Raw genomic sequence first — 26,981 nt, forward strand, 5'->3', positions numbered from 1 at the left:
CAAAATTAACAATCGATTTGTGTTTTGCAGCTTGCTTGGAACATCGCCTACAAATGGCAGGACCCCCGAATAACAAGCTCTCTGACCTTATGCCTGTATACAATGTCCAAAATATTAGCGGTTCATATATTAAAAACATCTTTAATTTGACTTTCCAAAGACTGTAAATCAGGATTTTGAGATAATGGATACTTTTCAATCATTAGCTTGATGCGCATTGCAATATACAGTAAAACATTTGTTCAGGCATATTGCCGAACATCAGGGGTTGTGAGGTCTCTTTGTTTTGGCTCCCAATTTTCTCGCTATCCATTTAGTTTTTCAACACTCGGAGGATCTGTGGGTGGTCATTTGTGAAATCGAGAGTTTTTCCAATTAAGCCACGATGTATTCCTGTCTGTCTGTTTTCTCATGTGTATCCAGCAATTAACCCCATTTTGACCACTTGGCACCTAAAGAGCCTAACAATCTAGGCTGCATTTCTTTTAGCATATTGCCTTTAAATAAGCTAACATATAACTTAATATATGATATAACATACAGCATATCATAATTTCAACAACCACATAGGTTATAGTCGGTTACTTTATTTCAACAGAACAATCCACAATAGAGTATCAATACTACTTTCTAGAGAACCTTGGGGACATATTAAAACAAACAATAAAAACATCCAACAGTGGTAACACGTTTACATGTGAAAGCCTGTAGACGAGTTTGATCCCGTGAAGACCACATATACAGACCTCTGCACAGATTGAGGGTTTCAAATATGAAAATTGGCTGTTTTCTCAGTGACAGTAAATTTACGTTGTTTTCATCTATAAAACGAAAGGCAAAAATATGTTGACAGTCCAAAAAACAAAATAGAGTCTGCAGTTCAGGCCCTTCACAGCATCAAAGAGGCAAAAAACATGGAGGCCCAGAGGTCAATCTTGATGTGGTCTTTCAGAATCTTACTGTTGATGTTGCAGAGACATGTAAGAAGCTGAGGTAGATATGAACAAACACCAAAATGAAAAATTCTAATTGAAACATCCAGGCTAGCAAGGATACGTTCAAACCTCATAGTCTATTTGTAGGCAGATAAGATCTTTGGGTCACGTTACTGACAAACTATAACCTGAGTAGGACAATAGTTTAATCAATTCCCTTCTGACTCAGCTGCTTTGTACCCGGTTGAGTTAGAATTTTACATCTTGAATTTTTATATCTGAATTTCACCAACCAGATTTTAAGACCACACTTGAGTCAGTATTTGACTTCTTGAATTGAGAAATTTGGACATTCGATTGTTTGAATGTTGGACACTTTAAAAAAATCTGAATTTGTGAAAAATATTCATGTAAAATATTAAAATGCTGTGAATTCAGTGGTATGAGAATATCAATATGATGTATTCACTCGTTGTTAGATGTCACAATGAACGTATTCAGTTGCCTATACTATTCAATTAATGACATTATTTGGTTTTATAGCTACAGTAATGCTATGGAATAAAAAATACTGAAATAAAATTGTGTTTTTTCGACCTAATGACGCTCCTCAAATGTTTTATTTCATTCCAGGTACATCCTTATGTTGCTTAAGGTATGCAGTCTTAATACATTCCTGGTATTGTACTCATGAACATACAGTACATTGCTTTTAAAAGTGTTAGTTAAACTTCATAATGGTAACAGCAGATGGCAGCATTGCACTGAGTACATTCAAGAGACGACCTGGATTGCCATAACTGAAGTTGCAACAGAATGGCTATGACTCAGTCCATGCATCTTTAATGATTTGCAAAAGAAAATAAGCTGCAGTATTGTTACTTTACTTTTACACATGCCCTTGCTATTAAAATGCATCACAACAGAAGATACATCCAACGCCATCTATTATTGTTTTTACATATTATTTGGGTTAAACCAATTGTGCAAAAGATGCAAGAACAATACATTTGGTATTTATTCTGTACAAAAACACACATGGGAAGTGCACATCCACGCAGAGACAACTTTATTTCCGGCCGTCTGTAGCTGTCAAACACGAGCAAGGGGTTGTGCTCCCGCTGCGCCGTCATTCAGGAAGTCCGCACCAACTGACAGCACTTCAGCAAAGTCACACCGACATCTTCAGACTCGGACTAAATGTTCCCCGGAGAGAGAACGCTTTTTCAACAACGACGCAATTTTTTATTTTATTTTTTACAAAAAAAAAAAAGGTGAGCTTTTCTTTTCTTCCTCTCTGTTGTTGTGTTGCTGTCACAGGTTTGTGTAACCGCGGTGAATGGTTTAACGGGCTCGCGCTGTAGCCTCGCGCTCTCACAAAATGAAATGACACTTCCTCTCTGAAGCTAAACGTCAAAGCACTTAAGAGTGGATACAAATTCGTAGTGTGCGTTTGCACCTGAAGTTGAAAAAATGACCGCCGTCGCCTGCTTCGACGTTGTTCGGCGTGTGGTTTCAACAGAGGGGGTGAGTGCAGAGACCACCTCGCTGGGGGTTATAAGTGCGTAGTGTTGCTTTTTATTTTATACAAAGCGCATGTTTGTTGATTGGTGTGCTTGTGCACCTGCTACATTTTTTTGGGGGGGTGATATTCACGCTGCGAACTGACTGATGGTTTGTTCCTCAGGGGGGTGAGTATGGCGAGCAAAACGGACGACAGGTTGTAATGAAGTGTACAGTTTTGCTTTTTGAAGCCGACAAGGACGGCTGGACGTCAACTTCTCATATATGTTTGTTTTATTTTTTAGTGTTGTCACGCGACGCGAGCCGGTCTGCGCGAGTCTGTCACATCCAAAATAAGGTCGTGGTACCGTCCATTGCATCCTACATTGTTGTGAGTGAGATTTTACTATCAACGCGCAGTCACAATGGCTCTCCGTTGAGACGGTGTAACGGCCACTACACAGGACCCGCGCCACATTTATTTTACTACATTCTATACTACGTTTTGTTAATCAGTCGGGCATTGTCTGCATCCTCGACACTGTTTTGTTTTTCTACGAATAGTGGCTTGCGTTCATTTAATGCAAAGACAACATTCGCACGTCATGCATCTATCTATATATATATATATATATATATATATATATATCCTTCCAGCCACAACAGGGCAGCAGGACAGTGTTTGGTAAAATAACGCTCGAAATGGCAGATGTAGATGGCAAGCTGAGCACCCAAACTGACCCAACATGATGTCATCGCGTGTGGCGTGCATGAGTGAGAGGCAGCAGACCTGTGTTTTCACTGCTTTTAACTGTGTCACTTATAAATATTTATTTTAAGAAGCCTGAGTTTTCAAGCATGGATCACTATAATGTAATCTCATATTATGACATTGCACCTGCACTTTTATATTTCTCTGCTTCAGAGGTGCTAAGTAGGGGTTTAAAAAAACTAATTTCACACATTTGTTTTCGCAGAATTGAGTTTACCTGTCTTGCAATAACGCTGAATAAGAAAGACGGAGAATGCGATCTTCTTTCTTGATCTTCTTTCGGTCCACTCTTTCCTGCCATTATGTCACCAGTCAAGAGTTTCTAGTGCCCTACTTCCGTTCTGCAGCAGACATGCTCTTTTTGTTCAAAGTGCACAGCACTGTTGTGCAAGTCCTCTCCATTGTTCACATCACCCAAATCTAGGAGGCTCATTTGCAACCTATTGACTAAGAAAGCGAGAGAGGAAACAGAAGAAGGCACACTTCCTTATTAGCGTATGTGGTATAGGGGCAGTTCAGCGTTGGGGGATTTTAACTTTGACTCAGCCATTTTCAGGTAAATGTTTTACTCAACCAGGCTGATATGGAACGGGTGTTTGTGTCAGCCAATGCAGGCAGATTACACACGGGTCAGGAAGTTTCTTGTACAACTGGACCCAGGAGAGGTTATGTAGAAAGCTCTATGTCGTGCATGAAACGTGAGACATTCAAGAAAAAGTCAAAGGGCCAAGGAGTCAAAGAGACTCATTTTTAACAGGCACTTAGTCAATAGACTATTGTGCTTTTGATGAATCATCACGCACTTTAATTTGTCCCATGTTAAACACTGCTACAGGTCTCTGTAATGCTAACATTCATGTATTTTTATAGAGCTGTGTGAGAGATTATTTAGACGGTAGCCAGGGGTCTGTGAGCCAGACATGCTCACACTGAGGCCATGTTCACACTACAGGCAGGCGACCATTTGATTTGCACACGTGACCGGTTTAAATCGGGTTCAAGATTAGGCTGAAGGCAAACTTCCAGGGCTGACAATGTGCTGTGTGAGGAATCTATCACATCGAAATTCTTAATATTTACAATGCTGATTATGTAATCAGCATTTAATACCTCAATTTATTTCATTACTGATTCTCCATGATCACTTAACGTAGGCCTGTATTGCATTTTATCAGCTAAACATGATCCAAACGCACACTGGGCCACATGTGGGAACATTTTCATATTTTTATCCTGAAATTCTCTTGTAATTTTTTTGTGAGTGTTGTAAGTGGGATCCACCAGCCTCTCTCTTAACTGCACAAACCTGCCATTAAGTGCTAGGTTCAACTGCATGAATGCAACATATTTGTGAGAAGATGTTTGTGAGATTTCATCATTAGCATAATCAACACCATAAAGTTGCTATGAAAGGCTACCAGTTCTGCGCTGTTTGTTGACAAAAATGTTACCGAAGATTAAAAAGAAGATTTTCATGCTGTGGAGCCTGTAGTCCGACCTTCAACATCGGCAACAAAAACAACAAATTTAATGTTGTCAGTAGTTGTGTTGAATTCTCTTAAATCACTTAAACATGTCACATTAGAGCCAATCAGTTCGTATGAGTTGTTCTTCCATGAGGCTCAATATATTCCATTTCCTGATGATGACTCTATAGAGTCAGTTAGAAGCTCGGTGTTGAGACCAATGGCCAGATTAAATCAGATTGGTTATCAGTGACTATATTCAATTGTGTGTGTGTGTGTGTATATATCTATGCAAAAAATCAGCTCGAAGACATGTCATAAAATCTTGCCAAAACGAAATTAAACTCCCCAAGCTGTCTGCCCGCAAAGCACTGGTTAAATGGTGATGATGTAATCAGCAGTGTGTGTGTGTACTGGTAGTTCTGTTAGTGGTCCTACCGGCCGTGGGGCTTGTTAATAGCAGTGAGTGAGGAGTCAGCAGGCAGTCGATGTCGATATAAAACAATAAAAAGGTTTTTTGAGAAAGTATAAGTCAGCCCAACCACTAGAGGTGCTTGAGCACGGAGGCATAATAAGCCACGTAAAATATTCTGCAGCAGAATGCCAGATTAGCTGTGGACAGATACAGAGGTGCACACACGTGACCGGTCACATGCTCCTTCTGGCGGAGATAATAATACAAATTGATCGTATTGCGTTTTTGCGAATTGATACTACATCACAAATCACAATATGACCGTCTGTAAAACAGGCGACGGCAGTTACATCGCCGGTGTGACCTCTGTGTGCCTGTTTTTAGCTTCTGCTTCGCAGCACTTCTAATGTGCCGCAGCGCCTAATGCCATCTCTTGTCAGTCTCGGTTGAATCCTGACTTGTCTAATTTAAGAACAACCAGAAGGCGTACGGGCAGAACCTGGGCCTCTTTTAACTAGCACTAAAAACGGTGCTTCGGACAGCCTCCTCTGTCCCTGCAATGGCTTAGTAAGTGATGTGTTACCACAGTCTGCGACCCTTCCTTCCTCCCCTCCTCTAGTCGGAGGGGTCATGTGGATGTCAAAGGTAACAAGTTTACCTGCTTTGCTGTCGAGGAACCGTGACAGGCTCACTGGTAGGCATATACCGGTATATACCCTGTAATTAGTTTACTTGCTGTGTGCTAGGTCAGCTCTACATATCTGCGAGACAGCCATTATATTTTCCAAAAAGTTGGAACCCTTGATGCCAGTGGAGAAAATCTTGGCAGGTTTTTGTTTTTTGCATCTGGGGCGACTTGTTGAAAGTGACGGTGGAAAAACCGCACATGTCTCCTCCCCCGCCGACTAATCCGTCTCAGCATCTTTCACAAGTCCCCGCTGAAAGCGATGAACTTTTCTCCACTTCCATGTGATGGAGGCCTGACTTTAGAAAAAGGTATCAGAGCATTGTCAGTTTAGCACTGTGCTACAGCAGTTTGGTGGTTTATTATATGGTAGCAGAGTGCATCAAATATTAAAGCGCTGCTGTCTGTCAGGCTTAATGTTCTGCAGTGATCTGGTTTAGCATGTCTAATATAGGAATGCTGTCTCTGATGACAAGCAGAACCCCCCCCCCCCCCCACCTCTCCTCTACCAGCACATGTGTTAATGTGTACAGCTTCTAATGATGATTTTCAAAAGACAGCAACACTGCTGCTATATCATGGTCTTGTGAAGCCAGCAAGAGAGAGAAAGAGTACTGTTCTAGTCCACAGCAAAATGTCTCGTCTATGATCCATCTGAAGGCCCCAAAAGTCCTAATCAGAAACTCTTTCATCTGCATTTACTTCTGGATTTTGATAGGAATTGTGTATTCGCGCCACTGACCATGATAGGTGTCACTGGGAAAATTGTGACATGGATCCAGTCATGGCCCAGCAGCTGGTGCAGACCTGAGTCATGGCTTGGTCTACCGAAAGCTGTCTGGAAGCGGAGGAAGTCACGGCCCAACAGATGTCTTGTCAACAAATGCCTCCCTTGTGACTGTGACCACTTCGGCTGTTCACTCGCTCTGCAGAACACTGTCTTTGTCTGACCGACCACCAGCATTCAGCTGTCATACATTGAAGATTTCCCCAATGAAAATATTGCGTCCGTTAAAAGACATTAATTGTGGCAATTTAAATGTAGGCTTGTGTCTGGAGGCGCATGCTATCCTTTACTCACCTTGCAGATTTATTTGTTGTTTTCACGCCTTTCACAGGCTCTCTGCTTGTGCGACATCTGGCTTAACTTGTTTACCGCATGCAATACTGATGTTTCATGCCAAAATGCAGAACAGATTGGTTGTAAATACGTCATTCTGTCTCGTTCGTTACGTGGACTGTTCCTCCTCTAGTTGTGTTCTTCCTCAAGCGCACTGAACCCTCTGTCATAAGAGAGGCATTTTTACGAGTCGGCCTCGCTGAGTGTAGGAGGTTAGCATGATAGCGACTTGATTACAGCCCTTCATCAGAAGCGCGCCTCCAATCCTCTGGCGAGGTTGCAGCTGTGACCATGAGTTTGCCCCCCTCCCCCTCCAGCCCCCATTATGTCCGGCTACATCTGTCTCCAGCTCGCTCCTGTGAAATCTGCAAAGCCTCTTCCTGCTACTCCATGACTAGGCCAAGTTTTAAAGAGCAGCCATCATCATCACCCAAAGAGACATCACCAGTGCTGATGGCTGCCTTGCCTCATCTCTTCCCACCACCACCGCCCGTCCTGGGTCTACAGCTTAATTTAGCCCAGCAGAATGAAGGAAAGGGCTCAGGAGTATTGTTAGAACCACACAGTTCACTGTTTTTAAAAATAAGTGAAAGTGTTATGTCATAGGCCTACAATTTGCGTCCGTTCTGCTGACTCTCCTCTGCATGCAGCCGGCTGGGAGAACTCGCGTATATATGTGCTGCTAGCTTAACAGAGTGGGGCATGTCGGCAAGGCTTAGGTCGCCTGATTGTGATAGACACATTTGCTTATGTGAGTGGTGGGTGAGGTAATACACTGCACCGCACTGGCTTCCTTTGCCTGCCCAAAAGCGCTTTTGTGTCTCACAGCTCTACATCATAATTTCTACTCTGCGCCTTTAGAACACGTGTCTGGATCTGCCTTTCTATCCTTCTGTTTTTTTAAGTGTCATTGCGCAATTCGCCGGTGTGTAAGTTGAGCGCTTTTCATGGCGGGGCAGCAGCAGCAGCCGCTGTGGCCAATATTGCTGTTATTTAATGACTGTTGACAAGCTTTCAGTCCATAGCGTTACCACACCATGCTTTTGGCCTTCTTAAGGATGATGTCGCCTGGTAAGATTGCACAGAACCTTTTAGGTCCGGCTGCCACAGAACCTGACGTAATTGCTCGATAACTCCTCATCTGTTGGGCTCCCAGAGTATGTGCCAAACCCGCCCCATCCCCCCCGTCCCAAGAGAAAGTAGCCCTCTGCCCGAGCTCTGTGCAGCCCTAATGCTGTGACTACCTGCCTCCATTGGGTCAAGTGGAGATTTGCCTCTGCTGAATCTGGGGGAGATTGTGTTGCGCTCTCGCCAGCCAGCAGTGATTCAGGCTGAATGTGACTTCGTTTTTGTTATTTTTTAGTTAAGTCTGTGGCTTGGCCTGGCTTGATATATATTACTGCAGGATTCCCAAAAATGTATAGTTCAAGACACCATCAAGGCTAACAAGTTACGTTTAACGATTGGACTACATGGCAATTTCTTATATTTCTTTAACTACTCCTGCCACCCTTTTCTTGCTTAACAGTGCATGCCCGGACAGCTTTGTATGCCTTTGTGAACCCAAAGAGCCGGCGGTTGAACTGAACAATTGTCCAATTAAACTGTGACTTGGAGCAAACTCTTCCAGTCAACACCCCGCCCTACTACTTTCCCTCGCTCATTCTCATTGCACAGCCAGGAGGCCACAAACCCTGGGATAATTGCAGGGATGACATCGTCCCAGAGGGCGAGTGAGGAAATGGTTCTATCATCGGGTCGCGAGAGTATCAAAGACGCCAATGCGTGCACACGCCCTTGTTGGCTTTTCATAGATGGCAGCCTTCGTGACCCATGTCCAGCTATTGTTTCCTGGTGTGATATGTCAGATAGGAATGGCTATTGTTCATTCTTATCCACTCCACAGTGACGGAGCAGGAAGCAGGCCAATACTACGGTTACTGCTCTCACCGATCATCACAGGCTGCATTGTGGTGCTGATGACACTTTGCCACCACTGTAACACCCAGCATGATTAAGCAGCCGTTCATTGATGAGCTTTTAAACTATTGATTGCATCTTAGTCCAGAGGGACGATGGGAAGTAAGAGTTTTCAGTAGTATCAGAGAATCTACTGCATTCATGGAACATGCTGATACTTCCCCATACATCACATAATAAACATGATTGAGTCTGATGAATACATCTGACTGAATATCTATGCTTCCTCTTTCTTTCTCAAGCACACACATTCTCTCTCTCACTCTGATTTGTTGTTCCATGTGTTATAAATACAGGGTCCCCAAGTATTAGATCGATCTATCTATCAATCTATCTATGGAATTGGCCTGACCATTCTAGAGATGTGTCTCCTGCACACACACAATAAAGGTGGAATTAGCAAACACTTTGTTTTAGTTTAATGACTTATATTAAGACATATTGCTATAATGTTGGCGTAAGTAATTTGTGTGGTTAAAATAATTTTTTTGTGTGTGTGTGTGTGTGTAAAGGAAGCTTGGATGAACCAGTACAGATCTAAAGGAGAAGCCTGAATTAATTCCAAAACTAATTGCGGGCAGACTTTACAGGGGATAAAAAGCTGGAATGCTAAGTCCTACAACCCATGGGCCCTCTCCCACTCTGTGTAAACCTCAGTGATGATGTGCATAATTTATACTGTCTGTGTATATTTGAAGAAGAAGAAGAGGGTAGAGGCAAAACACAAGGGAAATGACTCCGTGGCCTAGATGCGCGTTTCCTTTTTGGGGTTTCCTCTGCTAAATTCCCCCCCCCCCCCCCCCTCTCTCTTTCGCTTTGGCTGATCGTTCTCTCTTCTTTTTAAAAGGTAGAGGAGGAAGGGTTGTAGGTTAGTATGCTCAGTCTTATCTTGCTGTGTCGCATCCATTGAGGTGCGATAGCTAGACGAGTTAAATAACCCGCCGCCACCTTAATTCTCAGCCCCTGTCTCCTACAGAACTAAGTTCCCATACAACGAAACTGCTCACTCTTTCTGTCTGTGATGATCCAGCCCTCTCCATGTCGACTCTTCTAACGCACTGATCAAATGAGAATAAGCAAGGCGAAGTCTGAGGTGTTTCACTGGAACCACTTGAAGACTTTGACACAAAACCCCCCCCCTCCCCCCCATCCAATTTTTTTTTTGTCTTCTTCTCTTCATGGTCAACTGAAAGCCACATGCTCCCTCAGAAAATGTCTCCCTGTGATACACTAGTGGCTGCAGGATGTTTTTTATTGGGTCTGTTATGGAGCTGACAGCTGTGGGAGTCCTAGCCATGAATGTATAACCCTGAATCACAACATCCCGTGAGGCCCCGGCGAATGATTGCATGACATCATGGTTTTCCCTCCAAGAAAAACGGCCTTCAAGAAAGTCAGAGAGGAGCGTCTCATCCACCCGGCATGGGCGTCTTACACGGAATCAATTCAGCGAGCCGAGAGATTTAGAGTAGACTCATGGTCGCTGCTTCGGCTTTGTCTGGAGGGCAGTCGGTATTGCTCTGAATTCGGCAAACCTTGCTCCGCAGATTGGGGAAAGAAGGGCGTGGAAAAGCTTTTAGATACTTCCTCCAGCTAATGGCAGCTCAGCCTGTCTGTTAATTGGAGTGTCCATAATATTTAATTATGAAAAAAAACAACCTCCAAGTGGTGGCTGCATGTCCGAATAATTTCTCTTTTGCACCGCTTTCACTGCGGAACATGCAATAGACCTCTTATTAATCTCTCTGCTGCTCTTGATTGGAAATTCCTGGCTTTGGAGTACTTCACTCTATGCCCTCCCTATGTATGTACACACACACACACACACACACACGTGGACCTGAAACCAGATCAGCTGGTGTGTACTTCCGCAAGGAGAAGCCCCTCTGTGTGTGTGTGTGTGTCTCCATGCACACCGCTGATTAAATGACTATAGCACTTTGAGTAATGATTACATGCGTTCAGTGTGGTGTGGCTACGTCTGCGTGATCAAGGCCCGTGTGTTTGCACGTTTTCTCTCATACACTCGGATCTCTCTGGTGCTCCCATGTATTTTGCATGGCCTTGTGGGAGAAGCGGAATGGGGCTGCAGCAGCGGGATGACTCATAGCCAGTGCAGGCATTTGACCATCAGCACATGTAACTGCGGTGTCAGGGACACAGCTAGGACTCCCTCACTGACCCACATGCGAAGAGGTCTTCAGACAGAATAGTCGATGTGGTGGGGGCGGGGCTAAAACCTCAGCCCTGACACAGTGGAGCTAAATCCTAGTTAATTTCTATTGTTGTCTGTGATGTGGCCTTGATGTCAAACGGCACAGACTGATCACTCTCACTGCTACACTATCTGGCGTCCCACCATTCATGAGCTTGCGTTGTGTGTGTGCCAGCCTGGGTATAGTTGCACAGAACGCTGCTCCTCAATCATTGTGTGCACATGTGCTTTCGTGCACTTGCACATTGTGGTTTTCCTTGTTTTCTCCCCCACCCCATACTCTGTGAGTGCATGTGTGTTTCCACAGCCATCATGTGTTTGGGTTTGCGGCTGAAGAGTACTTTTGCAGCCACAATGAAAATCAATACGGCTGTGAAATGATTGTGTCAAAACAGGCCCAGGGTTACTGCCAGTCGATATATACGCCCCGTCTCATCACCAGCTGAACGAGGCTGGATGTGGCCAATGGCAGTGAGCGTTGCGCACATTGATGAAAACACCAGCACTTATCGAATGGCCCGTCTTTGACAGTCGCACCAGTTTAGCACCAGCAGCAGGCCTATGTGTTACCCAGGGTCAATAGAAACCCAAAGGCCAAGACCTCGGGGACCAAACCTAATTGACATTTACCTTTTTAATTGTTGTCTGTCCTGTTCGCTTCCCCTTTTTTTTCGTGAATCAACAGGGATATCATTTAAGTTTGCTATTGGGAAACACATCTCCTCATGCATGTTAACGCTAAACTAAAGGTTAGGGTTAGGTATACGTAAGTCTTTTTTTTTTTTTAATGCAAATCGTGAACTGTAAGCTAAGCTGTCAACAGAAACATTGTGTCTGTCTTGTATAGGAAGGGTTTCTTTAAGTGTTAATCGATAGAAAGAAGTAATCGCTGCCTTTTTATTTCTTCCGGCCATTAGAATACAATCTATCAATCCGCTTCTGTAACCAGGCGTCTTTGTATTAGTCATATCCTCCTCCTTGGTAAAAAACAATCTCACCATACTGTTTCCCCAAATGTGCCTTTCACTCACCCAAACAGACTACCAGTGTGGAATAAATCATTGCACCAGTTTTGTCATAACGACAATTTTTAATCCTTGTAAACACCTTTTTATTTTGACACAATTCCCCCCCCACCCCCCCTCCCGTAGCTATGTTCATAGAAACTAGTCTTTAGCCTGTTTAGCATTAAATGGTATGGTTGCATATTAAGCAGCTGAGCCAGTGTGCACATAGTAGTGCTGCTACTAAACGTTGCCAACGCTATGACAAGTACTGTACATACCGATGGGGTATTAAGACATAAAGCTGAACTGATGTAGACAGATTCTCTGTTGAACACAGTGACCCCGGGGTCAGTGTGATGGATTACGTTAGTCTTTACAGATCACACCCTGTGTTAACCCTTTGACTGACTGCTCTCAGTCACACAGTCCTGTCATTGGCCCCTGATATGGGTTCCTTAACCAGCCCACAGGAAATGAGGGGTTGTGCTTGTCTGCAGGCAATGTGTCGTGACTTTAGATCGCCAATTTCTTGCTAATCTCAAAAATGTAATCTGCAATATAGTCTAATAATCTGAGGTTTCATGAGCTGTAGGTGACGTTGGTGGCTTCTCATTGCAGTAGGAAGTATTTTTGATCACAAATCTGTCTCATTTGAAAGGAGTCGAACAAAGGCTGGTATGATGGGTGCACATTCGGATGACATTCTTGTTTGCTTTGGGGTTGAAACGATCTATTACTGTCGAGGCAAATATAATTGATTAAACACCTTTCACTTTGGCCTTGTTGAATTCTTCCTCATGATCACGGCAATATCAATACAACAACAGTGCACTAACGATTATCTTTGTGGCCCTATACTCAGTTCACTACAGCTGTTGTGTCTTTACTGTCCTCTGTGGTGTAGTGTAGTCCAGCTGATAGTACAGGAGACATTTTGACATGTCTTAGTAAGAAACTCACAGGGGAAACTAATAACCAGCATGCATAATACCAGCCGCCTGGGGCTCATTAAGTCATTATTAATGATATTAATTACGCTTGTGCTTTCCCTGCTATGACATGACAAAGGAGTCATTTTAGGTGAATGGAAGTCTGGTGTCATCGCTGTTGCACATGACATTAGAGAAAGTCTCTTTGCAGACATAGTCCTCGTCACTCGTGGACCCTTCCTAAAGATGGCGCGATACATCTGAGGGGTCGTAAAGTGATGAACTGGATAGGAAAGAAGGAGGGTTTATCGTCTGTTTAGTTGAGCTCATAGCTTGTAAACACATGTGGACATTGCTTTGTTTTAGGGAATCACAGGCCAAATAGTTACAGAAACGACTGATATAAAACCTTGCTGTCAACGGTGTTCATTGGGACTATTTTCATGGCAGAAAATTATTGTAATGAAACGTATTTCTCTCTGTACTGTTCATTTTTGCACATGATGGACTCAATTGCTCCCTCCATCCCTATACCTCGCCTTTTCATCCTCGCCTTCTTTGTTTCTCCCTTTCACTTACTCCAAATTTGCATTATTCACACACACACACACACAGAATCCTACTAATCCTGCAAACCTTGCCTATACACTCAGATTGGAACGCGTCCTCTCATTGAAACTGGAGATACTCTTACTGACCCACAGCCAGAAGCCAATAAATAGGAAATCTGGGTTACGACGCGTCGACACAGGAGGCGATGCAGCCATGTTTTTAGACCACCATCCATTAAATCAATCCAGCTGTCTACACCGGCCTATTTCTACACTTCAAGTCTATTTCCCTGTGTTTTACGTGTATAACCACATATTTTGTGTGTTGGGCTTTGAGCGCTTGAAAAATTTGAGTGACCTACACTGTGTAGCTTCTGCTGTTCGAATGTAGGCATGCTCTGTTGTTTTTAATTCCCCTCTGGACGAATTCTCGCAAAGATGCACACACACACACACACACACACACACACATTCTGTGCAAATCTCCTCTGATTCATTGAGTGGTTTTCTGACATGATTTGCATGAAGGCCAACACACGCGCATGTTTGTGTTGGTACAATGAGTCAGCTTAGAGGAGGTGGCGCTGGTGGAGTCGTGCTTTTAAAATAATGAACTGGTTCGAGGCCTACAAGGGTTTTAAAATACAAATGGAGAGAACTGCCAGATTTGGACATGTGTTTTACTGCAGGCACGTCACAGAGGAAGCACAGGGAAGCTGTCACGACAACGATGAAGACGTTACTCAACAGTTTTACTGCTTAACTTTTAATATCTGTTCCTAAATGCTACTACTTTTTATGTGTGTAATACAGAAAGTTGAAAAAAGAAATGTAACTATTTGATTTTCTCATGATAAAGTTGTCTTAAGAAATAGGAAAGAAATCTTTAGTTTCTTGTTTTAAGCCTTTTACTCGAAGCAGTTTAATAACATAATAAAGTTGTAAGTTCTCTTTTTTTAAAGATGTTTTCCTTATCTCTAATACTCTGCATGGATTCACAACACTTAAACATTAATCACCGTCTTTATCTGAGAACTAAGGGCTACAAAAAGTCTGTGTGTGTGTGTGTGAGAGAGATCAACATTAAGTTAATTTACTCCCATCATTAATGATTTGGCCACAAACAGTGGGACGACAAAAACAAGCACATGTTATTAAGTTGGTGGTTACAGCTGATTATAGGGTACGTCAAGTAAAAGGATATGTAGCCTCTGATTACCTGTTGGTTAAATTACTACAGCTAAGCTGCTGCTATCTGTGTGTGTGTGTGTGTGTGTGTGTGTGTAACCTGTTGGTTCCCTTACCCACGAGCGACCTCCCTTCTCCTCCCTCACTTTCTCTGATGTGCAGAAATGTCTGTGAGGGACCGTTGAATGATTTAGCAGCCGGCTGACGGCGCCCTGTGACACTGCACTTCGTGTGTTTGCTTGTTTCATTCAGGGCATGTGTGTGTTGTTGTATTTATTTAAGGGGGAGAAGTTTGGAAAAAGATAAGGGATTTTGTGTGAGTGACTGTGTAGGTTTGGAAAAAGCAAGACGGTAGACCACACACACACACTATGGAGCATGTTTGGTGGACTGAAAAGGCGCCGTAGCACAGGATGAATGTCTTTAATAGAGAAAAAGCAGGTGTCGCGCCGAAGGGACGGACACACACACACACACACACACACACACTGTTCTGGATTAATTCGATTGCGCTAAAAAAGTGTTGACACTAAATGAGGGATGGTCTTTGTGTGGCAGAATGTCTGTGACCGAAGCTGCGCGCGCGAGTGTGTGAGCTTGCTTAACATTATTATTATTGTTATCATCATCATTCTGGAATGATCTTTCTCTGTTTTCTTTTCTTATCATTACTGATCCTCAGGGCACTGTGCTTTCCTATTGGAATGCATCTGAAAGAAACTCTTTATTTTGAGTGAGCACGTGTTGTGTCCTGTGTGGAATAAAGCCACAGAACTGCTGCCTTGCAGACTGTTCAGTAGAGAGTTAGGCATTCATTTACTGACTTTATTTTCCAGTTTGAGGAAGTTGCAAAGAAGAATCTACTCCTTTTTACTGACAGACAAAAGTTGAAGAGTTTGGTCTGTAAAATGTTGCCAAGCTAGAACCTGTGAAACACCCAGATAGGCATATATAGACTGGGTTCGATCGTCCTACTAACATCATTGCTCATCAGTCTTCCCCCCCCCCCACCCCCGAGGACACTGATGACGTTTGTCTCTCCCGTAGTTAAAGTCGAGATTGAAAGCGACACAAGTTCGTGGTGAGCACTTCATCCCTAGAGTGCTCGAGCGGGATGGAAATGTACGATCCTTAAAAAGGTCATCGGTGCCAAGTTCAACTTTTGAAACGTTCACAACACAAGTTGAGAAGCCACTGTGAGGGTTTGGGCTGTTTTTGCTTGAAGGCAACAAGAATAAATCACTTCAAATAGACTAGAGATTTAGAGTTGGCCCCGGGTTTTAAGTCGGCGGGTAGGCCACTTATTTGTCTCGTATTTGGCCCTCAGCCACAAACACCCACATTTATGTTGGCATTAGCCTTAAAGCTAATCTGAAGGTAACAGTCTTTGGTGTGTGTGTACATGTGTGTTTATATGCATGCATGTCTCAATGGTGTCACTAAGCTCCTACGATGAGAGCTGCCCCCAAGTCTCCAAATCCTGCTGTGTGTGTGTGTGTGTGTGTGTGTGTGTGTGTGTGTGTGTGTGTGTGTGTGTGTGTGTGTGTGTGTGTGTGTGTGTGTGTGTGTGTGTGTGTGTGTGTGTGTGTGTGTGTGTGTGTGTGTGTGTGTGTGTGTGTGTGTGTGTGTGTGTGTGTGTGTGTGTGTGTGTGTGTGTGTGTGTGTGTGTGTGTGTGTGTGTGTGTGTGTGTGTTCTTCGCTCTGTGAGAATGAGTCACTGCTATAAAAATCCACACCATGCCGCCCTGGCAGGGTAATCAGGACATAATGTTTAGTTTCCTTCTATCTCGGTGGATTAGTTTATTTTCATCCGGTGAGAATTTATGCGTGTTGTGGAAATGGCCTCATATTTGGTTGTCTCAGCTTTATTTAAAGCAGCATCTCACTAAAGGGACGTGTGATTTAAAGCCCGTCTCTACCTCCAGCGTGACTCATCAAAAGCCCACCTCAGTCATCGGCACTCTGGGGATCATTGAGTGTTACATTTGGGACCATTGAGTCTCATTATCATTGATCAAATTCCAGCAAATCAGGGCTTGAAGCAATTATAAAGACAGACAAAGTATTATAACCAGTTGTACATTTGTTTGTGGCGCTTTAAGTGCACATTAAGTCAGATTCACAACATACAGTCACATCTAAGAGGTAATTAGTTCAACATCTACTGACTAATAATGAGCAGTTTTTCTGCTGCTTGCTCAACGGTACTTTGTACTTTAAACGGCTGCTGGCGAAGGGGAATAATTCCCTTGAGGTAGTCACACAGGAAGTGATGTCATCATGGATACCTGCAGCAGCCTGTTAGTTGCTCGGCATTTCATGAACTCTTGGAAGTCTGTATGTGGGGGAAAAAGTGGACCACAATGAGGGCTGAACTTGGCCCAGGTCCCTGTTTGAGACCCGCCATCACATCCAGCTCGATGACTTGTTGGGCCGATGCCTCCGAAAGCTGTTCTGGTCGATCGTTTTGCTGAAGAACAGAAACGCAATACTAGGTTTTGCTTTCGGAACAGGTTGCTTGGCCGAGTTGTGCCTCGGAAATTGACGGCTCGTGACTCACGATTTATGATTCATAACACAGCGCGTGTGTCATGTAACAGGGAACGGAAAGGAGGAGTTGGATATCGAGATTTGAATCATTAGCCGATAAGTCTTCGTCATTAAACTATAAAAGTTTAGCAATAATATCTTAGATGATCTTTACACTTCTATAAAATGAAAAACTTTCTAGTTGGACCATTCACCAAGAAACTATTTTTTTTAATTTAAAAATTTTTCTTTTGATAATGAATTGCTTTTTTTTTCTTTTTTTTTCAAGCAATGTGTTACATAATTTAGGAATGCATCTTAAACTGAATATGTTTTGTTTTCAGACATTTGGTCACCTTGAGCTCTGTAAACTTGTGATTGACCTTTATTCTCTGTTTGACGGACAATAAATCGACTAATCAAGAAAATAACTGGCAGATTAATTGAGAATGAAAAATAAGTTAGTTGCCGCCCTGAAAGTAGTTCATGTTCAGATGGTATGTTTGAAACAGGAGACAAATAAGAGTCTGTACGATGGAGCTGAGTCAAAGACACACAAACACCATCTCACCCTTTTCCTCACTCTTCCTCTCGATCCATCTACCTACACCGCTCTCTTGCTGGTTGGTCACGGAGGAGGAGGAGGAGGAGATTTCTATCCTCTCATCCCTCCATCCGCTCGCCTTTTTATTATTGAATGCGGTTCCTCTGAGAACCCAATCTGCTGCTCGACATAATCTAAGAGAGAGAGAGAGGAGGAGGTGAAACCAATAAGACGAGAGGGGAGGGTGAGAAATTGATAAAATGGGAGAGGTGGAGGAGAGGAAGAAAAGAGGTTTGATTCCACAGGAAGTGAAGGGGTCGTTTGAGGGCTGAGTGATCGGTCTGCTGTGCTTCCTGATGGTCGGGCTGCTTGTGGACAACAGTTGGTTTCATTGTGTGCTCATCTTGTTGGTCACGTTGTGGATGCTGCTCCACCTGCTTGTCAAAACAACACGCAGTCCAGTAGCTGACAGCTCTGCTGTCAGAACAACTCGCTCACATTTTCTGATGTGCATGCATGCGTGTGTGTGGATACTGTGTGTGTGTGTGTGTGTGTGGGAGAAAGCGAAATCTTGAATTTGTGTCTGTGTAAGCTTGTGTGTCTGTGGTGTCCTTGAACTCGTGTATTTGCAAGAGGAAGAAAGAACGCTTCCGTCTGTAAACATGAAGCACTTCCCTTGTATAAAAGGCCAAAGCATTTAGTTTGAGATACTGTTGGCCCAGTGCATTCTGGGATAGACATTGGGCTCCCTGCTGTGGCCCTGAATATGGACAAGCAGATGTGGCAAATCAATGAACATGAAGAGTGTTGCTGGATTTGACTATCCTTTGATACATGCAGTGATTCTTGCAGCATTTTAAGACATAAATCCAGACTGGTATAATGGTATAATGGTACTGCTAGTGGCAGTACTTCTGAGAAGAAGTGTAACTGTCTTTGTGGAGGATAATAACTGACATGAAAGAGATTCTCATTGGCTGGTGAGTCGTTCCACCATCTGCTACTGGGAGCACATTTAAAAGCTTTTCCTTTTTGTTTGTACTGCAAAGCAGCGACCCATCCTGCAAATATCTCATACGATCTGGCTCATGATGTACAACGTATACATTGCAGTGTGGATTCATTTAGTGGCTGTTGGTCTAAAAAGGCAAATATAACAGACAGAAATATAAAAAAGAAGGGAAGACAAACTTTATTTTTGGCATTAGCAGAAGTTGCAGGATATGCATCAGATGCTAATCAGTCCCAAAAGACCGACGTGAAAGACCTATATTTATATTTGGCAATTTTGCAGAAATTATTAAAATGATTAACCAATGATCAAAATAGTTGCCGATTGACATTATTTTGATCGATTATCGCAGCTTAATCCAGCCATCTAACCCTCCGGTTGTGTGTTCCTGTCCTCAGGTACAGTATTAATCCAGTCATGATGAAAGTCGGCAACAAGACGACTCTGGACTTAAACTGAAGAGAGAACGAGACGGAGGCTCATCTGACATCCCCGACACACACATTTCCTACTGGTAAGTTATACACACCTCTGATGCTGTCCATATCAGGCCACCTCATCATCATACATCCCTGGTGTTGTTGTTTTTTAAGCAATGTCTTTAATTATATTGCAATCTCCAGCTTGCAAATAAGGAAAATATGCAAAATGTAAGAGCGGCTGTGAAATTGATTTATCCAGGAAGCACATTACTGGAAACGCCTGACAAATCAACTCACGTTTGTCTCATTAAGGTCACCAGCAGTTCATCTGTGTGTGTGTGTGTGTGTGTGTCCAAATCACGCCAGCACACAGGCATCAGCCGAATGTAAACTGGGTGTTGTTTACCTCGTAATGGAAGCTCTCTCGTGTACCGGTACATAGCAGCTAACCAAGCCTCTGTCACTCTGTATTAAAAGCTGAGGCTAAGTTTCTTTGGCCGATGCTGTGCCACGGCTTTGACAAGTCGTGTGCGTGTGTGTGCATGCACATGTAAATTCCTGTGTGTGTGTGAATTGCTGCGACACAGCTATTTGAGGTTGCTTGTTGGCAGCATGCAAGAACAGAACTTGTGGAATCCTTTAAACAGGAAGCCTGCTAGCCCAGACGAACGTATTACGTGTGGCGGTTCATGTCGGATCTATGTGATAGTCTGTGGCTGCACTTCACTCTTAATGTCTTGTATTCAAGTGAAGACTGTAGTAGTTGTATTTGTTAATTGATTAGAAATGAAATATTGCAGCTGAATGTGGTCGACAACGGTAGTCTTGAATATTTTTTTTTGAAAACCACTGTTTCTTGTTTTGCTTAACTTTTTCACAGAACGTTGTGTTGCTCAGGCCTCTTTCAGCTGTAGTGATGAAAGGAAAACAGAGGTTTGTCTGTGGTTTGGAGTCTTTTGTGAATTAGGTAAGAATTAAATCCTTCTGACAACTTGAGAGAGAGCCAACAACACCGATCATTGGATCATTTGCCGTCGGCAAATCTTTTTGCTGAGTCTGAGTCACACCCTGAGTGGGAAACGAGCCCGTGGGGATGATGTGTGGTCGAGGTTTTTTGGGTAACAGTACGACCCTTGGGGCAACACAACGGCTGATTTCAAATGTCTGCACTTCCTCTCTCTTGCAGGCTCGTAAGAGGACAGACTACCTGTACACAAGCAGCCTCATGGTAGCTCAAAGCTTCACCCATACAGGGGGCTTCACTTATTTGTGTACAAAACCTGCTTGACTGATATCGCTTCTAATCTCTGTAGTTGCACCTGTGACGGGAAGATAACTTCTGTTATCATTCTTGTTGAGATAGTTGACCCAATCAATTGCCTGCTACTTAGCTTTCAATTTGCCAGATATATCACATATATCACTCTTCAACGTTCTTAATAGATATGACTGAAGTGCACGAGGGGCCAGTACAGAGGATGGACCTTTTGTAACGTACCAATACGATTTTGTGTGTGTGTGTCTGTGTGTGTGTGTACGTACATGGATACCTGTACGCTATCCATGCAATGTGTATTGAGTCACAGGAGAAACAGCCACTTTAGATTGTCCCTGATAAGAAACAGCAGTATCACATTTGGCCCTTTTTTAAATTTGCTTGTCATCACCATGCATTGTGCACGTAATCAGACTTCTGTATTATTCATAACGGGGTTGACCCATTTAATGTCATGCAGGAGGCATGCACACACACGCGTCACACACACGCTCGTGCACCGCTCTCCAGGGAGATTGCGCTCTGGTGAGATGTAATCCTCTATCTTCTGGCATTCTTTACCTTTTTATTTAAAAGACGTATTCAAGTGCAGTGATTTATTTTCTTTTTGTATTTATTTTAATAGGTGTGTGTGTGTGTGATCCAGGCTTCCTTGCTCACGTCTACCTACATGTGCACCTTCACACACAACTCCAAAGCTCTGAGCCTGCTCTCTCTATAATGTCATGATGGAGCTGAATCATTACGTAATTCTTATTCTTCCGCACATACTGCCCTCTCTGTGTCTCAACGCACAATTTAGCGGATTTAACGTTTCTTTTTTTTCTGATTTAGAGCTGGTGATTTTAATCCCAGTAAGAATTCCCACAGTCTGCCTAATTCCTGTTCCTGCCTAAAGCCGGTAGGGGGGCCAGTAAGCCGCTAAACCCCCCCCCCCCTCGGCCATACACACACACACACACACACACACACACATGGACGCTTGTGTGCACTGGTGTAATGGTGCAAATACAGAAGAATGCACTTCACTTGCACTCTCACAAGAGTTTAGACAGAATACGGGCAAACCCAGGAGACTGAGTGCGAAACGAATGATAAGAAAATCACATTTTCTTCCTTGTCAAAGCTTTTCTTTTTAAAACCCAATGATCAAAGGGAAGCATTCTTGCAATGGAGTTAAGGAGCTGGTGTAGGATAAGATTGGAGGGAGAATGAGATGAATCCACACAGTTTTTATCAAACTCAACCCAACACGTTTTCATGCATCTATTTAGTCCACCAAGGCAAATATACAAGAATGTCATCTGACATAATCCTCTTTTCTGTCTCGTATGAGTCAGTTCTGGTGATTCCTCTGATCTTGCACTATTTGCAAGAACTTGCAAGATCTTCTGAATCTTCATAATATTTTACCGCACCTGAAATTAATAAAAAAATGGAGACTTTGGATTTTTTTTAAATGCTTGAATTGTACAGGAAACAAAACCAGTGGTTTATTCTTCTTCTTCTTCTTCTTCTTCTTCTTCTTCTTCTTCTTATTATTATTATTATTATTCTTTGTTGCAAGTTGTGTTTGACCTGGATTCTGATCAAAATGTTGAGTTTCATTCTAACAGACTGTGGCTCCTTCTGAAGCGATGTCCGTCTTCCTTCTCAATGCATATCAAACACATCACTATCGGCGATGATGTTTACATTTTTTTTTTTTTTACGGTGTATATTTCTTATTCTTGCATATTATTGGCCAAGAGTAGACAGTGGGATGTCCCATTTAGCTATGTCTGTTGCAGCACATGGTGTAGAGCCAGCTCCAGCAGCCCGATGGACTTGGTCCTGCAACAACATGTTGGGACATCAATTCGTCATCACAGAACCAACGGGGGCCCTGGGGGCAGCGTTATTCCAACGCTGCCGGAATAAAATGTACAGGAAAACTTACAAAAAACGTTTATCTCTAAAATGTCGTGAGCGAGAAAGTATCAAAGCGTTTAGATATTAGCTGTCAAGAAAATCAGTTTGATTGTCCTTAAAAATCCGTTTATGTCGGATGTTTCAGACTCAGAAACGGTTTATTGTCAAATGTGTTTGCACATACAAGGATTCTGAATTGGTGTTTGGTGCGTGACAATAAACAGTGCAATAGTATAAGACATAATTAAAAATGTACAATAGAATATGATAAACAAACAATATAGGTCTGTTATTAAAGTGTTAAGCGTCGTGCAGTGTAAACGTATGTAGTTGTCGTGTGCGTAACCCAGGCCAGATTATCGTAAACTATATAATCTCTTTCAAATATATTTTCTTTAATGATGTATACAACAAATCTTTTAGCACCGTTACCCACCCCCACAGTAACACACACACACACACACACACACACAGTCTCATGTGCTCACCGGTGTGTGCATGCAAGGCACACTAATGCACACATAGGTACAGTGTCACGCAGTCGCGTGTAGCAGCGCACGTCTAGTAAAGAATTCTCACACACACACACGCACACAGAGTTAAATCTGTCTAAGCCATTTGCCTAATCAGCTCTCTCTCAGGACAATACCATTCATAGATCCTCAGTAACCACAGACACACACACAGTGGTCTGTCCAAACACAGGGCTTTGCTGGACTAGTGGCAGCTTTACTAAGTCCCCTGTGTTACAACCTGTTGTTGCCACATTGCATCACTTCACACATCTTAGTCGAGGAGGAGGAAGAGGAAGAGTGAGAGGGAGGTGTGCAGAGTGTTCACGTGACATCTGTGTTCATTTGCTCCATTTCTCTTTGCCTTCTACTCATCTGCTGAGTCTTTCCATGGATGTGGTTTAGATCTGCTTTCAAAGCTACCGTGTGCGTGTGCGTGTGCGCGTGTGCGTGTGCGTGCGTGTGCGTGCGTGCGTGCGTGTGTGTGTGTGTGAGATGCCTTGGATCCCTTTAAGAGCAGGGCATTAGGATGATGCTTAGTATCTTGGCCTGTGTGTCTTGCTGCTTCTGCCTGTATGTCAGCTCCGTCTGTGTGGGGCTGGCCTTTAGAGAGAGAGAGAGAGACGCAGGGTGTCCAGGATGCGTACACACTTCACAGCCTGGCTGCAGCCTTGTGATACAAAACATTTAGTGTGCGTGTCTGCACGCAGGCAACTGTTACACTTTGTGCATGTGTGGAAATGATGCATCAGTGACTCAGCTTCAGCTGTAAAGGGTGTTTTGTGCGCACGCTCATGTTTACGGGAGCAAGTGTGATTGTGACTTGGATGAGCAGCAGGACCAGACAGCTAGCCGTCATCATATGACTGTTTTTTTCCAGTCTTGTGTCCTCGCAAGTGCACAATAGAAAGTCATGAGCACACACACACAGACGGACATGAATGTGGATATTCTTCAAAGGGGCTGTGAAGTAATATTAGATCAAACAGTGTCTGGATGTTTCCAGGAATCAGTGACCAGCGTAGTGTTTGTGTCAGTGTAATGCTTTAGCAATTCATATAATACTGATTATATTAATAGTAAATCACTCCACACGCTGTTTGAACAGTTTCAATATTTGCTTATTTGGTTCAGGTCCAAATTCTCTTGCACACAGGAAGTGATGTATTTTAGGTTTTTGTTTTTTTCCGTGTTAAATTGAAGAGAATCTTTATAACCTGAAGGCAACAAATGTCCGTTTTGCCTCCCAGGTCTAGCTGGCCAATGCCGGGCCCGTCGTGGACATCTGGTGGCGGCAGCAGCAGCAGTAGTGTGTATGTGAGCGTCGTCCCCGGCGCCTAGCTCATGTCCAGCCCATAATGCCGTCGTCCACACGGAAAGGAGTGCCGAAGGACCCCGAGCTGGCCGACCTCTTCTTCAAAGATGACCCCGAGGATGTCTTCTGTGACCTGCACGAGATCGGACATGGCAGCTTCGGGGCCGTCTACTTCGTAAGTGCCACTTCACCATTTCCTGTACTTTTGGCACTCTTAGCCCTTTACTACGTGGTGATTATTAATACACGAGTATCGCTATGATTTGTGTATGAGCAAGGTCCCGCCTTAGCGATTCATTGATTTGTACACGTGTTATAAGTGTAGCCCGCTACATTACGGCTCAGTGAATGCAGTTAAGTAGAGACAGGTTCCCTCGTCGCACTTTCTCTGTCGCCTTTCTTATTAATGTCATCGCTAATTTCTCCTCAAGCCTTTGAGTCTAAAGCTGTGTAGAAATGGGGTTGAACATATATCGCGGCTCTTTGCAGTCTCGTCATTTCCTCTCCTCCAGATGCAGGGCTGGGGGGCGATAAGCCTTCTCCCGCCCTCCTAAGACAGCTGTTTTCTTGGTATAGAAAAACAGAGGCCGTCCATCGTGGGGCAGGATATTCTTGGCTGGCAGGGTTTTGCCATCCTCTTCCCTGCCATGTCATTCACACGCACACACGCACACACAGTAACCCTGGTTCCCATGTCCGTCTGGCGAACATGCTCCAGAGTGCTTCTAAATCCTGCCCTGATGTGCTCACTGACACGCTTATGCTGTCCACATTACAACTCGTATTAGCTTTAGCTCCTACCCCGAGCAGCTTTCGTGAAAATAAAACACATTTCCTTCAAAGTTTACATCCTGAAAGGACTGATCTGCTCACAAATATTCAAGCATGCATGTAGACAATAACACCTTGTGATGACATCGGTTGTCATGCTGGGATAACAAAACAACGATAAGCTGAGCTTTTACAGTACTTTGATCTGGTTGTATTATCTAACATTTAGGAAGTAAATATTTGCAACGCTAGAACTATAAAAGATGACAGCGGCTCGTCAAGTGCGTGTTAGAAGGGAACGGTGCAGTGGCACAGTGTGCCCTTTTTGTAAACGCGTGCATTTTTTAAAATGATTGAATATGCATGCACAGCCAATGAAATGTATAGAGTTGTATGTGCACCCACAGTGTATGCATGTTAAGATTAAGGAGGAACTCTATTATAGAAGAGTACAAGGGAAATTCCCCATGCTGGATATGCAGACACACACACACACACACGCAGCACTACTGTATAGTGCATGTTGAACGAATTAGCCTCTTGTAATTATTGATGCATCCCCTTTCTTCTGCAATGACAATTAGCCTGAATGCATTTCAATATTTCAGCGTTACATGATTTCCCCCCCCCCCCCCTCTTCTATAGCCATGTATAAATCACACCGGAGGGAATGACTATTATGCATGAACTGACAGGCAATCATAAGGTCCAGATGAATCTGGAAAAAAAAATAACCAAATGGGTATACTCCGTTGCCTGCTGTTACTGTAATTCCATGTGAATCTCAAGATTAAATTCCCATTCATTTGAAAGTGGGATGAAGCGGACATAAGACCTCAGGCTGAGCTGCAGCGCTGCTGCTCCTAAGGCCAAATGCCTTTGAGGTTAACACCGCGGGTTCAGCGTGGCCATGTGGATGTGCTCAGGCGACTCCAGCAGCAACAGTAGCTGCAGAACAACCACATATCACTTACCTGCAGGCTTCCCCTAATCACGTTGTTGAGTGCTTTGATCAGGCGGAAATGTGTTTAAATTCAAATGAGAGAATCTGTTTCTGCTGCATCACTCAGGCATTATGATGCTTTGCGTGCACCGAATTTATCCGGCTCACATCTGGATCACCCTTAAGGCATACATGAGTTAGTAACACTTTGCTTTAAACCCCTATTTAGCATTCACAAGTATCATTTAAAAAAATGCTTTATAACTCACTATAACATGGGTGCAAGGCAAGTTTATTTGTACAGCACATTTCAACAACAAGGTAATTCAAAGTGCTTCACATGAAACCATTAAAAGCATAAAGGCAAAAGTAAAGGAGATTTAAAACATACATTGAAACAATAATCGATGTCTCCCTGAGACATTACGCTGCACGCAAACAACCATACACTGCCGCAATTCTGCAATTACTCGCACACATTTATTCATGCCATATTCTTTTTATGGAGTGTAATTGCCAGGGGACTAAATAAGAGAGCCCTGTGATGTCGTGAGAGAGGATGACTGCATGTGTATTTGTGAGGGTTGTCTGTCTACGTTTTTATACGTCAAATTTACAAAACTACCACGATCTCACCTGCCTGTTTTTCTTCTCCAGGCACGTAACTCCTACTCCAACGAGGTGGTGGCCATCAAAAAGATGTCCTATAATGGCAAGCAGACTACCGAAGTAAGGAAGTCTACCTCACTCACACATTTGGACAGCCCACAGTCGGATGACATTTATTTCTCACTGTCTCTAATCCGGTAACAGTGAGAACAAGTGCTGAAAGTCTCTCTCGAATCATATTCACCCAAAGCTTGGCTCTAGCTCGTGAGACTGTGAGATGTCTTGTTTTTGATGGTTAGTGACCCTAAAGGAACATGGGCCTCCCTCAAGCACTTACAGCATGTTTGAGAAGGCGTCTGATCACAGCTTAC

General features: G+C 43.4%; 1 protein-coding gene across 1 annotated transcript in view; it reads left to right on the forward strand.

Moving 5' to 3' along the window:
* The first annotated feature begins 2,118 nt into the window (after nt 1-2,118).
* Nucleotides 2,119-26,981, forward strand: part of taok3a (TAO kinase 3a) — a 50,889-nt gene continuing 26,026 nt past the window's right edge. Inside the window, exons 1-4 of the mRNA XM_079270262.1 lie at nt 2,119-2,209; nt 19,250-19,365; nt 24,223-24,462; nt 26,659-26,730. Coding sequence (XP_079126388.1) covers nt 24,331-24,462; nt 26,659-26,730 — 204 coding nt within the window. The 5' untranslated portion in view covers nt 2,119-2,209; nt 19,250-19,365; nt 24,223-24,330. The remainder of the gene's footprint in view (nt 2,210-19,249; nt 19,366-24,222; nt 24,463-26,658; nt 26,731-26,981) is intronic.

The sequence above is a fragment of the Melanostigma gelatinosum genome (genome assembly GCF_949748355.1).
Source record: "Melanostigma gelatinosum genome assembly, chromosome: 6".
Lineage (NCBI taxonomy): Eukaryota > Metazoa > Chordata > Actinopteri > Perciformes > Zoarcidae > Melanostigma > Melanostigma gelatinosum.